Consider the following 15,289-nt stretch of genomic DNA (forward strand, 5'->3'; position numbering starts at 1 on the left):
TCTCAGTGAGTTGTTCATTAGCGCGTCGGGCTGATTAGTGAATAGTCCTTAGTGATTAGCGCCTAGTGTCAAGTGCCATCAATCAGAGTTGCTTTCGATGAATCACTTAGCCGACAGCTGCCGCGAATGCACCCATTGGGCGACGGAGGCCGAGCTGCAGTTGCCATCCATCAATTAGTTGTGCACCACTTGCGCCACCCACACCCCAGTTGCCCACCCACTTTGCATATTCGTTTAGTCGGGCGCAACCCCGTTGGGGCACTCCCGCGTGTCCACTCCCAATCGCAATGGCAATCTGCAATCTGACAAATCAAATCTTGTATGCAAAGCAGCCCGAGCAAAGCGGCAACTGGCGACACGAGCGACGGCAAAAGCACAGCAAAAGCAACAAAGCGACGAGCAATTTGTACAATCACTTGTGCCGACAAAACGCCAACACGCAGCCAAGCAGAAAAGCAGGAAAGCAGGTTGGCAAAAGGGAAGCACGCGAAGGAAAGGGAGACGAAGCGAACAAGCAGGTGGACTTCAAGCAAAGCACAAGCAGGGAAAAAGCAGAAAAGAAAGCGATCACTAGGGCAGAAGAGTAAGCAAGTGAGCAGGCAAAATCTTAAGAAGGCAAGCAAACAATGGTGACAATACAATATGAAAAGCAAATAACCAAGCCAGCAAATCAAAAGACAGAAGCATGCTTTAGCCAAGAAAAGCCAGAGATTGAGTAAAGCCAAGCTATTCAAAAGTAAAGCACAAAGGCAATTAGCGAGGAAATACAATTGATGATTTGCTTTCCCAAATAAATAAATATAAGAAATGTGAGAAAGCTAGTTGGCCAATGAAGAAACTAGGTGAAAGCAAGAAAGCAAATTTGCAATCGAACAGAATAGAAGAAAATCAGACGAAGAAGCAAACAGAAAGAGAAGAAAAAGCCACAAAGCAAAGCAGAATAGCAGAAAATAATAAAAGAATAGAAGAAAAAGCGAGCAAGCAAAGCCAACAGGTGGCTGGTTAAAGTAAACAAGAGGCATTAAGCAAGAAATTCAAAAAAGCAGAGAGGGAGAAAGCGAACAAAAAATGCAGCTAATGAAAGAAAAACAATAAAGCAAAGCAGGTTAGCAAACAAGCAAGAAAGAAGATAAATCAAGCAGTAGTAGCAAAAACGGCAAGAAAGCAAAGCAGGTTAGCAAGTAAGCAAGAAATAAAGGAAATCAAGCAGTAGATAGCAAACAAAGAAGCGAGAAGACAAAGCAGCTTAGCAGAAAAGCAAGTTGGCAAGCGAGCAAGAAAGAAGATAAATCAAGCAGTAGATAGCAAAACAGCAAGAAAGCACAGCAGCTGAGCAGGAAAGCAAGTTAGCAAGCGAGCAAGAAGTCCAGGGAGCAGGAGACGCCGTCCAAATAGTTGCGTGACCCGCTCCGTTTTGCACAATAGCCCGCGTAATTGCTCATAAAGCGACTGCTGCGAATGACCCGCACGCCGGATTTACCGACCGTTTAAGAGCCGACAATTACAAGCGGTCGTGAGGAGGTGACAGGCAATTAGGCGGGCGGGAGGCAGCAGCAGCAGGGGGGTCGGCCGGCCCCCCCCACGGCCCCAACCCCGGATGTATAAGCCGGACACGCTCACGCGCCGCGGCAGCCTGAGATCCCTGCGCAGCGCCCCGCTCCTGAGCACCGTGCTCGAGAGCACCCTATCGCTGACCCGCATCCACCCGATCGCCTCCTTGGAGCTGCCCGGCCTCGACTATGCGGTCCACTCGCAGTCGGCCTTCGGCGCCTACGGGCTGGCCCACCCCCGCGATCTAGCCACCTGCACCTCGTTGCGCAGCGGCCTTGCGGCGATCACCGCCGCCTCCGCCTCCGCCGCCGGCGGCGTCTCCCAGTCGCAGAGCGCCCTCCTCGGGCGGTACGGCCCCAACGCCTCGATTCGCCACGGAGAGCGAAAGATTGTCCAGCCGAAACGGTAGGTCGTATCAAGGTCATCCGGTAGAGTCCCCGAAGCGGGTGCTAGCCTCATATCCACATCATATCTGATTAAGGTGTACTCTCACTCAATCAATTTAATTTAAGCTTCAAATGCAGCCGATACTTCAAATTTAAGGCCTATACTTTAATTTAATCACCGTACGACAAGAAAATTGCATTACAACCACAAACAAAGCAAACTTCGACAAAAATTAAAAATTCTATAAAACGCATATACATATAAATTAATATTTATATGCGTATGCTTAAAAAAAGCTATGTCCATTTTTCAATACATTTTTCGATCGTTCCTACAGAATCTATATGATGAAATCGTTCGACTTTTATAAAAGTAAAATCATAAATTTTAAACTGTTAAAAAATTTTAGTATAGTTAAAATTCTTCCAATAGCAGCTACATGATAAAGTCATACGATACGCCCAATCTTACTTATATACTACCTGCAATCGTAAAAGTACTTTTGGGAAAACTTCAACCAGATACCTTTATAATTGAAATACTATTTTGCGTAGAAACGGAAAAATTGACATTGCTAGATCGCCAAAAAGCAACTCCAGTTTCGGTTTTTTGATAAAGACTCTCGGAAAAAAGGCTCAAATGTTGGAAAAGCATACCTCCTTGAATTCGTTATACAATTTCCAATCAAGAGGTATTCTCAAAAAAAAATTGCATCAAAAATTGTTTCCTCGAAAAAAATTATGAATATACCATACAGGAAAAATAGTTTGGCCAAAATCCGGAAAAATCAGCTCATTTTTTGGTTTTTAAATCAAAACCCTGGGAAATAATGGTCTAATGTTGGAATGTCATACCTCGTTGAATTCGTTATAAAATTTCCAACAAAGTGGCATTCACAGTTGAAAATATTATTTGTGGTTCATATTCGAGCTGAATTACTTTCAATACTTTTCAGCAACTCTGATTTGCCCTCTAAAATATATGAACTATTTATTTAACATAACATTATTATAAAACTACAAGATACTCGGGAGCGATGAAAAGTGTGGGATAAGCTGGGATACGATAATCTGGGGAGGGTGTGGAGCAGTGACATCAGGTGGTCTGCAGGACTTTTGCTACTCCTACTACTGCCAGTCCCGCACGGGACTCCAGCGCTTCAGATTGCCATCCCAGGGCAGATCATCGATGTCCGCCTGGGCGGCGATGGCGGCCTTCACGCGATTCGAGAACTCCACGGGCGACTCATCGCCGCGGCGACTGAGGGGCGGCATGTACCAGACGTCGCAGCAGATGCACCACGAGCTGACCACCATCAGCATGTAGCGGAGCATCGAGTACCGGGTGCTGTCCCAGTAGGCCTCCCCGAAGCGGCGATCATACCGGATGGCCACCGGGCAGACAACATCGCTGACGGCGAAGCTGCCCTTCTTGAACTGCATCACGGCGGTGTTGTTGATGCAGGTGCCCTCGGGGAAGAGCAGCACCGGCGGTCGGTCCTTGGCGGCGCAGTGCAGCCGGAGGACCAACCCCAAAGCCTCACGATCCGCCAGCTCCCGGCGATCGAACCACATGTGCGGCGAGACGCGGGACAGGGCCCGCTGCAGGACACCCAGGATGCCGTCGTGCACTTGCCCAGTCAGCGAGTAGTTGCCATCGCACATCAGCACCAGGACGTCCAGCGGACTGGTGTGGTTGCACACACAGATGCCCTTGGTGGGTCGGTGCTCGATGTTGTGGAAGCGTCGCACCATCGGCAGACAGGCGGCCGTGATGCGGAAGCACTGGCGCAGCACCAGCTCCACCAGCTGCCGCTTGAAGCGCCACTCGGGCAGGTGGCCAAGGAGCACCGTCGTCCCGCTGATCATGAACAGACAGAGCCAGCAGGCGGCGGTCCGCAGGGGCAGGAGCAGGATGTAGCGGGTCAGCCAGCCGAGGAGCCAGACCAGCCGCAGTTGCCAGTTGAGGTGGCGCTTGCGGTGCCGCAAGTTGCGGGTGAGCAGGTTCCACTCGCCGACGGGAGCAGGGGCGGCCACGAACCGCTGGGTCACCTCGTCCTCCAGGACCAGGCCCAAACCGGAGGCGATCAGGTCGCAGCACTGCTCCACGCGGATGTTCAGGCGATTCTTGATCGGCGGCGAGAGCAGCATCTGCACGCCATCGCCTTTGTCGCGGGCCTGCTTCTCCGAGTCGGAGGCGGTCGAGTCCTTGGTGTCCCTAGTCCTCGGGCCATTGGAGTCCACCCACTTCCTGTCCAGGCGGAGGCGCTCATCGCGGGCCCGCTTCCGGCGGGTTATCGCCAGCTGCTCGGCGATCCAGGCGAAGAGGCACTCCAGGACATCCAGGTAGCGACACTGCAGCCAGAAGAAGGAGACCCACAGCAGGAGGCAGAGGAGCACCAGTTGGATGAACATAGCTGTGTGTGGGGGGGCGACTAATACTAGGTCCTACTCCTGCCAAAAAACAAAACACATTTATAAGGTGACTCAAAATACAATGTTAATTCGGTGAAAAAAGAGCAGGAAATAAAGAAGCCAAAGGGTTTTCAATTAAAAAAGCACTGTTTAAAAACTGTATTAGGAAATAGGAAAATAGTCATCACATTGGTCATAATCTTTAATTTTCAGCTAAAGATGTAATCAAGTGTAAGATATATAAATACCCAAAATAATAGCTATTTGAGACATTAATTTTAAAATTATTTTCATTTATAAACGCCACGAATAAAAGTAAAATGATCTGTCAATTTAAAAAAAAAAACTAATAAAGAATACTTGCTAACCCTGTTTAGAATTTCTAGTCCAAAAAAGACGGAGTTACACTTTAAAAGACTTTAACAAATAAAGACCCAAAAGATCAGCTTGAAACAAATGACATCTTAGGGCTGATACAAATGTAAATAATTCTGGTTGAACTGCATTAATGCCCTTAAGAGTTCACCCACAAATTTCCCAATTAAAGCCCTAATTCAATTTGGCGCCGACTTTTTGCCTTTTGCCTCGCATTTCCCCATTTTTCTTACATATTTCCTTTTATTTTTTGTTAAGCGCCCGAAAGACTTTTGATTTATTTAGGCCGAGATGTGAAGGAAAAAGTATGAAGGGCGCAAGAAACTTTGCCGTCGCTTCCTTCTTTTTTTTTTTTCTGGGTTATGGGTTTGAGTTTTTGGGTTCTTGGGTTCGGCTCTTTTGCCTTTTTTTTTTTTTTTGGTTTTTCATATGGCAATAATTCAATTATGCCATAACAAGGCCGCAAAATGTTTGCCTCGGGGCGACCCGAAATCACTTAAAAACCACAGAAACTTCTGGCTTTGTTAATTCGTTAATTAAATGGGGGTCCTGCGATTTCGCCACCGCTCCTCGAGGATTACGCAATGAGCGATGATGATGGCATGGCCATCCATGGCATCCTTCCTTCCTTCCTTCGTCCTGCATTGATTACATTGGCTGGCAGCAATCTTGGCTTATCAAATGCAAACAACGACGACAGGCACCGCCAACGTCAACGTCAACGTCAACGACTGCGACAACGACAACTCATTTAGGCCCGGGCCCGGCCCTTAATTAGCATAGAATGTGTTTTAAAAAGCCACTTGAGCTAAACATTCAAAACACCTACAGGGTGTTTTCACCCATCCTCATCCTCTTTACCTGTCTCCCTCCCCTCGCTTTTCCTCACTTTTCCTCGCTTTTCCCCGCTTTACCTCGCTTTTCCCCGCTTTACCTCGCCTTTCCTCGCTTTTCCTCACTTTTCCTCGCTTTTCCACTTTCCCAGCGACAACGACAACGACCTTAGGCGCTTCTGTTGCCGAGTCTGCGGAGATTTCTGCGTGGCACAGTTCGGCAAATTTAAATACTCTAACTGCCAAAAGCGCGGAATTGAAAAGGGCAACTGCGACTAGGGCATGTGTTTGACCGACCCAGATTAACCATCAGTATAAGAAAAACCAAAATTTCTGTATCTTATAGCATTCACAATTGAATGCCCATATTTTAAAATGAAATAAGTTTAAATAGGTTTTTGTTTTAATAATCACCAAGAAAAGAGTTTGGTCAATAGTATTACTTTTTTCCTAGTTTCTGAAAGGTTGTAAAATGTGACCCAAAATTGCATATCTTAATTTATAAATTAACCAAAAGGTTTATTAATTAATATACAATTAATTTACATTGATTACATTTTGTTTTTAGAGCTAAGTAAAGTAAATGGTGGATCACTTCTAAAAGTTATGAAAACTACTTTAAGAGATATCAAATACTACAAATGTATTCGAGGAAGTAAAAAGGTTTTTTTGGAGCGTTTAAATATGTGCGAAGAGAACACCCCAAATGGTGTTTAACAAATATAAGAAGATTCGATGGATCGTGCTTTGGTGCTAGTGCCATAAGTAATATATCTTCCATAATCAGTATATATATTCAGGTGCAGGTAGGGTACACCTGCGTCGACGTCGACGCGGCAGCGACGGCGGCAGCACGTGACGCTCAAGTGTTGGGATAAGCATTTCCGCTCTTCAGACGTTACACGAAAAAAGCGCCCCTCTTGTGACAAAGCGCTTGTTGTTGTCGCGGAAAAGCGGTGGAAAAGCGCTGTTCGCGGGGGGCGGTTGGGGGGTGGTTAAATGAGGAAGCACAAAATGAAATTGTGACGCTGGCGCAGCGACACGCCCACATGACGAGGCGCCGCCACGCCCACCTGCCATTCAAAAGTAATTTAGCGTTTAAAAAACATTTTTCTGCCTGACTTTTAAAAAGTTGCGCGTAATGCGACTCGCGTGTGTGTGTGTGTGGAGCCGGTGGAAAAGCGGTTGGAAAAGCGGGGGAAAGCGGGGGAAATCCCGCCACTCACCTGGTTGTTGTAGCCACGTTCCGATTTCGATGTCGTCGTCTGTCTGATCCGCCCGATTGTATTTTGTTATGGCTCGGTAAAGAAGAAAAAAGGAACACACACTGCCTCCGAACTTTTTTTTTTCCTTATTGACTTTGACGTTTCACCAACCGACTACGTGAGTGTGGAAACCCAGGGTGGAATTACGGGGAGGCGGGGAAATCTGGGGAAAATGCCTATGGAAGTGCTGCTTAGATTATGAAAAGCCTACGCTTCGACAAAAAAATAGGAGCGCAGGATAATGAGATTAGGGAAGTTGTTAGCACTTAAGTACAGAATAAAATGCCAGCTACTCGTTAACAAATTCCAGAACCTTTTGCGAGAGAAAAAGACAAAAATTGGGATTAAACAAGAAGTTAAAAACCCTTTAAATTAGAATAAAACAAAGCATCCTTTATCAAAACATAAAACTTAAAATTTAAACAAATAAAATGTTGCAATTGATTAGTGAGCATGAATACTAATGAATTCATTTATAATAAGTGCTCAAAAAATCTATGAAGCTTTACATAGCTTAAGTGCTTAAATCTTATCTATATTTGTAATATTTGAAATAATTAATTTCAGCTTAGTTCATTGTTTATTGACATAGGCAAATTGAAAATAACAACCCATTAAAGCCATTTATCAAGAGAAGCAATTAAAAGGCATCACAGAGTAAAATAAAATAAACAATCAAGTGGAATCATGGCTATAGGAAAACAATCACCGCACCCCCGCATTAGAATAATTTCGGGTGATTATTTCCATAAGTTTTTCATCCCCCAAAAAGCCAGGGAAAATGTATAATTTTCTTGGGTTTTTTTTTTGTTGTCATTTCCCCCCTGGAAGTTTTTCACAGCCAAGTTAATTGAAAAAGTGTTGCCGTTTGACCCTCAGAACTTGGATCCCGCAACTCAAATCCCTTTGACACTCGATGGAAAATGCCCGCCCGCACTTTCCCATAATTGGTTTATGCCATTTTTCCGTCTTGTTTACGCGACGCCAACATTTGCATAATGAAACTGAAATCAAATACAAGAAATGTGATTTATAATTTTTCTGTTGTTGAGCCGGGCATTTTAATTAGTCCCTCAAGAGGACCCGTCGCCTAATTATGTGGGGTTTGGGGTGAAGTGGAGTGGAGTTCCCTCCACTGCCATCATGTCATTATTTAATACGAGCCGCCTTGCTCTCCACGCTTTTGATAAATTATTTCCGACTGATGGACGCTACGTGACGAAAGTTGTCGGGAAAGCCAAGAAATGGGGTCTTATTCGTCTTATGTATTTTTGATTTGCGGCCGCATCGAGCAGTTTGCCAATCATCCATCCTCGAGGCCTCGTTTATTTGCGGCAATTAATCAATTTCGGTCGGCGGAGCGGCTTATCCCCGAATAAGTGATAAATATTTATCACTCAGCCGCCCCGTTGGCGAGGTCCTTAAAGCGCATTAAAGCGCCGGACTCTCAACGTTCATTGAACCGAACATTTTGACTTTTGCGTCTGGACGCACATGAAAAGCATTCGGAAAATGGAAAAGTGCGGGGACTGGCTTTTATTTCGACTTAGAGCCGACAAAACTGCAGGCGAAATAAGTAATGCTTGGCATCGAAGTCGCACCACGAAATTCTCTAGGTTTCACTTTTATTGAATAATTGAGTTGGACCTAAAATATTTTAAAATAGTACGAACTGTTTTGTTTTATACTTTAAATATAATGTTATTAAAAACTGAATAATTTTACTTTTTTCAATAAGACTAGATAACATTTACAACAATATATAACTTGCTTTATTTACTTATTTATTTTACATATTGGTTTTTTATGTTTACAATTAAAAATATACTGGAAGAATATTTTGGAAGAATATTTTTTCTCCCATGAATAAATGTTTGTATTTATTAAACAATACTTAATTTTTTTAATTATAAACAATTTTATTTGGTATTTAATAGATGTGTTGAGCCCCGCTGAAAACTCAAAAATCGTTTAGGGCTTTCAAGGCAACGAGTGCTGCAAATGTCGAACATAAATCTTTAAAAGTGAAGAGCACAGGATATGTACTGCTCTGTCCGTCCCCCAATTTCCCATTCACCCAGCTATTTTTCCGCGCCTTCATCATTTAGCCTGCTGCATTTTCGACGCTTTTTTTTAAGCGGCTTCATGTGGGCGAAAGGCGGGGGTCAATGCACCCGGAAAACATGGGCGGGGGAGGGATGGTGGGCGGATGAAACGGTGGAAATGGGGGGAAAACCAGTCAGACGGCGACGATGACTCGTTCACCATGTTTACGTTTTGAGCCGCGCTTTTCGGGCTTGTCAACGCCATCCTCTCAACTTATTACTGGAAATTCCGGCCCGGAGAACCTTGCGCAATTTCTTAGGTGCAAAAAGTTGCACTTCACCTGCAGACTGGGTGGTGCAGACTGGGTGGTGCACCACCACCACCACCACCACCAGAAAGTGGGTGGTTGTGCTAAGTGAAGTGTAGGCGCAAAGGCGAAACACGCGAAACTTGTCGGTGCAATGTAATAAATTTCGAAAACGTCCAAACGTTTGGCCCATAACGAATGGCTTGCCCAATGCACATGGACAGAAGCCACCCGCAACCACCCAGAACCACCCAACCACCCAACCACCCAACAGCCCAACCACCCACTCTGCACCACCTTGTTAGGCCGCTGCAATAAGTCTTTTATGGCTTAGAGAACCACCGAAAGAGAGCTGAAAACTTTTATCATTAAAGTTGAAAGGTAAAACTCGGCCATAAAAACCGTGCAAAAAGTAAAAACGAGCGAAAATCGGATGGAGAGTGTGGAAAACTCGCGAAACGTGACTCACAAAATCCGCTCACGTGACCGAGTCAATAAAGTGTGCGAAAGATTCGCGAGTAAATGAATTTCCCCCTCTTAATGTCCGTCTTTCATTTCGTGTCGATTCTATTTTACTTGCTCAACACTGCTGTAAACCTCTCTTCCGTCTTACCAACACTGCCACAAAAGGATACGATCAAAAGGATAAATTAATCTACCGAAAGAAAGTATTTAATGGAATGTGTACTCCCTAATTTCTAACCAATGCTGAAGGTTTCTTAGTACCAATATATTTAACTTTAAATATTAATATTAAGTTATTAATATTATAGCTATTTCATGAAGTAAAGTACTACACATACTGTTTGATCTATGAAACAAATAGTTTGACTTTAAATTTCCCTTTTTTGACAATTGTTCTATGGCATTTAATTCATTGATTTTAAGTTGAAGTTACTCTGATTAATCTTTGAGCTTATCTAAACTTTGTAATTTTATTATCTTTCGTATTTTTAGCAATATCCCCATAAGCACCACTATAATTCTGTTTGAATGCAATTGTTCTAAGGCATTTAATTCATTGATTTTAATTTAAGTTACTCTGATAAGTCTTTAAGTTTATCTAAACTTTGTAATATCCCAATTCTTTCGTATTTTTAGCATTATCCTCATAGGCACCACCATAATTATGTTCGAATGCATTTCGAAAGGGGCAAGGTCTTGGGGCATGTCAAATTCTCATCCACATGTGCAGCCCCAATCCCCAAATCGATCATCGTGACCCCGGTTGTCGAACTTGACTTTGCCACTTGCCCGGCATTCGAATGCCCCATTGTGGACTCTTCTCTGGCAGCTCTTTGGCAGCACTTGCTCCGATATCCGCAGGGTTTCCCTGCATTGTATTTTCCTGCATTTCCCTGCCTTTTCCTGCATTTCCCAGTCCGTTCAGGTAACTGAACTCGCACGTACTGCCGCCCCATTTTGAGGGCTCCCCGTTTCCCCCATTTCCCCCACTTTATTTCATTTCATTTCCTGCCATTTGCAATTTTCCATTTCGGGTGAGCTGCCAGTGCACATTTTATCGATTTCGAATGCAATATTTTCGGCTTGAGGGATGACGGCTGGGCGTTTTAGTTGGCAAATATTCGCTTATGGCTCCTTTCGCCCTGCTCTTTTCGGGATCCGTTCCGGCAATTTGTTAATTGTATTTCATATGCAAGCGTCGCATGCATTGCAAATTTTATTAGCTCGACAGCCAATGCAAATATGTAGAATTTTTTTTGGGGGGGGGGGAACATTTGGGGAGCACACAATAAATTGAAACATAAATGGAAATCAACTTAAATATGCATGACTTGTAAATAAAGCGTGCAGAATCGATGCCTTCAAGGGCTAGTCGCTCGTCAATCGTCCCTTCTGTTTAATTCTGTTAAATATTTGTGCACAGTCCTTGCATTTTTCGGACTGTCTGACAGCCGGGGGCGAAGTTCCTTTGCCATTTGGACTTGGGCTCGGTAACTGGCACAATGTACAAGCGGAAACCCAATAGAATTTGTATTTTTTATTTTGAAAAAAAAATACAAAACTCACCTGTGCTTAAAAAATTGAACAGGAAATACATTGCTAGCTTCCAGCGTTTTTATTGTATTTTTTGGCTACCAAATATTTATACAAAAGATTGGGAAAGTGATTATTTTATATAAGAAAATAACAAAATATTTTTAAGTCATCACTAAAATAATTAATTTTTTAGAAATAAATACTGTAAGGGTTAAACTAGTGTTGCAACTATTTAAAAATATACTAATAAAGGGGAGTAATTTTCTCTCCGTGCACCACTTTCAACCTTTTGTGTAAATTGTTTACCTTTTCGCTAATTTTAAATCGTCAGCTTGATGGTTGCGAATTTAAGGGTTGCCCCGCTGCCTCAATTAGCTTAGCATTCTTTGGCGAGCGACTTTAAGCTGGATTTACTTACATCCTTCAGATCCTTGTGCCCCTGCTATGCAAATTCCAAATATTACTTGCAAAGTAAACCCGTGAAAAAATGGGGGAAAAGAGTGAGTGAAAAGAAAACCAAACAAAAGTACACACAAAAGTTTAGCTTGGCAAGAAAAAAAAAACAAAAAAAAAACATATATAACTGCAAATATTTTCTTACGCTTGTATGAAATGTAAGCATGTAAATACCAGCTCTCGCACACACACATACACACACTGATACGTCGGAAAACACCCACAGACATGCATAACTTTGCTGCAGTCTCTGGGAAAATGGAAAAGTGGGAAATGGAGGAAAAGGGGGCTTTTTTCCGAAGACAGCTGCGTGACGACGAGGGCAGCTTGAATAATAACCTTAAAAATAAGGAAGGAGGATGTCCCATCTAAATCAAATTTATATTTTTTACAACATAATTTTGCGGCCCACTCTCGCAGAAGTAAAAACTTTTCTTAACACGCTGATATTTTTTTGTTTGTGAAATATTAATAACAAAAGAAGAATTTAAACTTTCAATAAAGAGAGTAGACCCCATACTCGTCCTTTTTTTCGTGTGTGTACTTCTTGTATATTGTATTTGTAAACAAATATGGAAATTGCTGCCGCTGTTTGTGCTGTTTTGAGGAGCTGAATGACAAGCAGCCCCCGAAGGCGGGGGCGGGGGCGTGGCAGGGGCGGGGCACAACATCAGCATAAATGCCAAGCTGTAGTGGATGGCAGAAGTCGTCCTTGCACTTTACATTTTCGGCCTTTAAAGTGACTCGGAAATTCGACAACGCAGCTAGGGATTTTTCAGGAAAAGAAACAAAGTTTAAATGGGTGAAAGGGTCTTAGCAAATGACTATACAAATTGATTTCGATTAACAAATAGACTTTATATAGAAGAATACTGAAAAGAATCTGACAAGAAAATTGAATATTAAGAAAAAGCACTTACTCTAATAATAAAAAAACATTTAAGCTAACTATCAATTGTTAAGAAGCAATGTCAGCAGTATAAAAATTTCTTTAAAATTTTTGAAGCGGAAAAAACTATGTCTTCCCTTTTTATTTTGATAACGTAATGACAGAAATGGTAGCTTAATAAATTAAGTTGCAGCTATTGTTAGAAACATATGAATGCTGGAATAAAAACAATATTTTGTTGTCAAAACATCAGGCAACGTGAGAAAACAAAACATTGCACATATAGATGACAAACTATTAAGAAATTAATCTACAGGCAGCAAGTTAAGCTCATATGGGGGCGGCAACTCTGCGGTCCCTTTGACAGTTTATTCCGGGACGGTGGCAACTCTGGCCACAGCCATCGATCCGTTTGCTGCACATTTCGCAATATCCTGCTGGGCTTTTTAATATCGTAACGGCTTTCACTTGTTTACCGCTTTATGCAAATTTCATTGTGAGTCCACCAGGAGTCCGGCTCTTCCTCTGATTTGTGTGCCATATAACCATGTGTATATACATATAAGGGGCAAACATATACATATACGCACATTGAGCCCTATACACACACACTTGTCTCTGGCGAAGTTTCCCAGTTATTTACGTTCATGGGCAATAAAATAAACATTGGGGGAGCATTAAAATATTAAAACTTTTCAAGTGGGTGGCATAAATCAATAAGGAATATGTTAGGCAGATAACTGGCATATCAATTGCCTGTTCAATTTACAAAACTTCTGCATCACAGACAATGCACAATGAACTGGCACACTGCAAGAAAATGTTGCCCTCTTTATATTATTCAAACACTAAACTTTCTATAATTTGGCTTTATGCTCAGAAGTTTTTTTAAGACATATACATATATGTTTATAAAGTTTTTAGAAGCTCATTAATGTGGAGAAAATATTTGTCAAGAAATTAGTTAAGTATTTCATGAAAAACACACAGCTTAAACCATTAGTAGATCAACTGTAATGCTGAAGAAGTTTTTTATTTTTATTAGCTATGTTACATATATAAAACCACAATCCAAAAAGTGTAATTTGCCAGTAGAATCGATTTTTATTTATTTTTGTTTCAAGTCCCTGACGAGGAGTGCAGCATTTTCTGAATGCGGCGCCCATTTGCTCATTACGCATACGCACTGGTGGCCGTTGGGGCTCAATGGGAATTAATTATGCGCCTAAGTGAATATTGAATAAATTCATCATTTGCGGACAGAGGTCAGGATTGGGACTGCAGGCATAACTAAGAAAATTATTCACCAATTGCTAATGCATATTTAAGCCCAAGTCCAGGGGTCAAAAGAGCTGCTTAAAGCAAGTAATTCGATTGGCATCTGCTTTATTAACATGTGTACTACTTCCTTTATTCATTTGAATTGGGAATTTCTCAATTAAATTCACAGCATTCAATAATGGCATTCTAATTGCAGGCTATTCACTTGTGTTAAATGCTTAGATTGCCATTGTAGAAGTGCAACTAATTTAATAAGTACATTGACAGCATAATTTTTAAATGCATTTAACATATGCTTTGTATATTGACTTAAGACTCGTTCTGATTAATCTTCTACTTGTTGCCTCTAGCTTTTCACATGCAATTAGCTAAAGAAAACCACTGAACAAAGGGCTCTGACTTGTTTTGCCAAAGGGGAAATTAAACGGGCCATGTTCCTATGACAACTGATGCTCCTGCAATTTTCCCGCACTAACTTCACCCCTTTTTGGCCAGCACTTAGGGCCAATACCAAAGACCATTTGGCCATCGCAAATTGGCCCATCCACTGAAAAGCTTGCCCAGGTGCAGCTCCACCTTCGGATGTATATATATATAAGTTCGTATATATATATATGGGTCTATATAGGGCTGTGCCTATGTGGGGATCCCCAGCCCACAGCCTGATCCTTGGGCAAAGTGTAATTAAATATCCATTTAGTGTACATTACGTTTCCTTTTGGCCAGCCTGAGTCGGGTAGACACATTACCAACTTGGCAACAAAAAAGTATGGAGAAAGGAGAAAGGCACTCACACACACACACACATTCGCACTGAAAACCCTCAAGAAATAGACAGAGGCGAGGAAAAGCTGAGAAAATCAAGAAAAGCGGGGGGAAAACAGGAAAAACACGAACCGCTTAGTCGGTTCTGAGGCAGAAGTTTAAAGAGCTGCTTATGTCTAAATTAATTTAAAAAGTTCGTTCACTTGAAAAATCGCACTGTGCCGCCCACTCGGGTGGCTTTTCCTTTTGCATCCTCTTGTCGTCCATTTGCGGCCGCTTGAGAGTTTTCCCGCGGCTTTTCCCTACCACCCACCCACCTTCGCCCACCGCCCACCGCTCAAATCCCGGCTTCAGTTGGTTCCCTGGTGTTCACTCGTTTATTAAAGATTATGCTTATAATGACGATGACAATGACGACGACAAGCACGGGATGCTGAAGGTGGGGAAAAGGGGAGGGAAAATGGAGGAAAACCCCCTTGGGCTGACGATGATGCTACAATTTTCCAACATTTTTCTTTCGCTCTGTCTGCCTGCGCTTTATTTTATTTTATTTTATTTCATCTTATTTTATACCATCCTTCTACCTCTAAATTTATCATTCTGTCCCGCTCCTTGGAGCCATTAAAGCTCTGCTCCTACTTAATTTCCCCCTTAACCAGGAGCTTCTTCGACAGCGAGTTCTTGGAGCCTTTTGACAGGACTCCAGCATAGAGCCATTG

General features: G+C 42.6%; 2 protein-coding genes across 5 annotated transcripts in view; one reads left to right on the forward strand and one right to left on the reverse strand.

The window, feature by feature from the left end:
* Positions 1 to 15,289, forward strand: part of LOC108049843 (innexin shaking-B) — a 161,840-nt gene that overhangs the window by 99,506 nt on the left and 47,045 nt on the right. For 2 of the 3 annotated variants that reach the window (XM_017131176.2, XM_017131178.2), the window contains exon 5: positions 333 to 1,956. The exons of the other annotated variant lie outside the window; for it this stretch is intronic. In XM_017131176.2, coding sequence (XP_016986665.1) covers positions 1,598 to 1,956 — 359 coding nt within the window. In that variant the 5' untranslated portion in view covers positions 333 to 1,597. The remainder of the gene's footprint in view (positions 1 to 332; positions 1,957 to 15,289) is intronic. 3 annotated transcript variants of the gene reach the window in all.
* On the reverse strand, positions 2,835 to 6,863 carry LOC108049845 (glycerol-3-phosphate acyltransferase 3). Of its 2 annotated transcripts, none has more exons than XM_017131184.1 (2): positions 6,787 to 6,863; positions 2,835 to 4,391 (listed from the first exon to the last, which is right to left on the reverse strand). In XM_017131184.1, exon 2 carries the CDS (start codon positions 4,350 to 4,352, stop codon positions 3,066 to 3,068), a length of 1,287 nt encoding a protein of 428 aa, XP_016986673.1. In that variant the 5' UTR covers positions 4,353 to 4,391; positions 6,787 to 6,863; the 3' UTR covers positions 2,835 to 3,065. The 2 variants fall into 2 exon arrangements, with proteins under 2 accessions (XP_016986673.1, XP_016986674.1); XM_017131185.1 differs by having other exon boundaries at positions 2,835 to 4,385; positions 6,787 to 6,861.

This window comes from Drosophila rhopaloa, unplaced genomic scaffold (assembly GCF_018152115.1).
Source record: "Drosophila rhopaloa isolate 14029-0021.01 unplaced genomic scaffold, ASM1815211v1 contig_3, whole genome shotgun sequence".
NCBI classification, from domain to species: domain Eukaryota; kingdom Metazoa; phylum Arthropoda; class Insecta; order Diptera; family Drosophilidae; genus Drosophila; species Drosophila rhopaloa.

Coding starts and splice junctions, on each gene's coding strand:
- LOC108049845 (XM_017131184.1), bottom strand. CDS start 4,352: ATGTTCATCCAACTGGTGCTCCTCTGCCTCCTGCTGTGGGTCTCCTTC.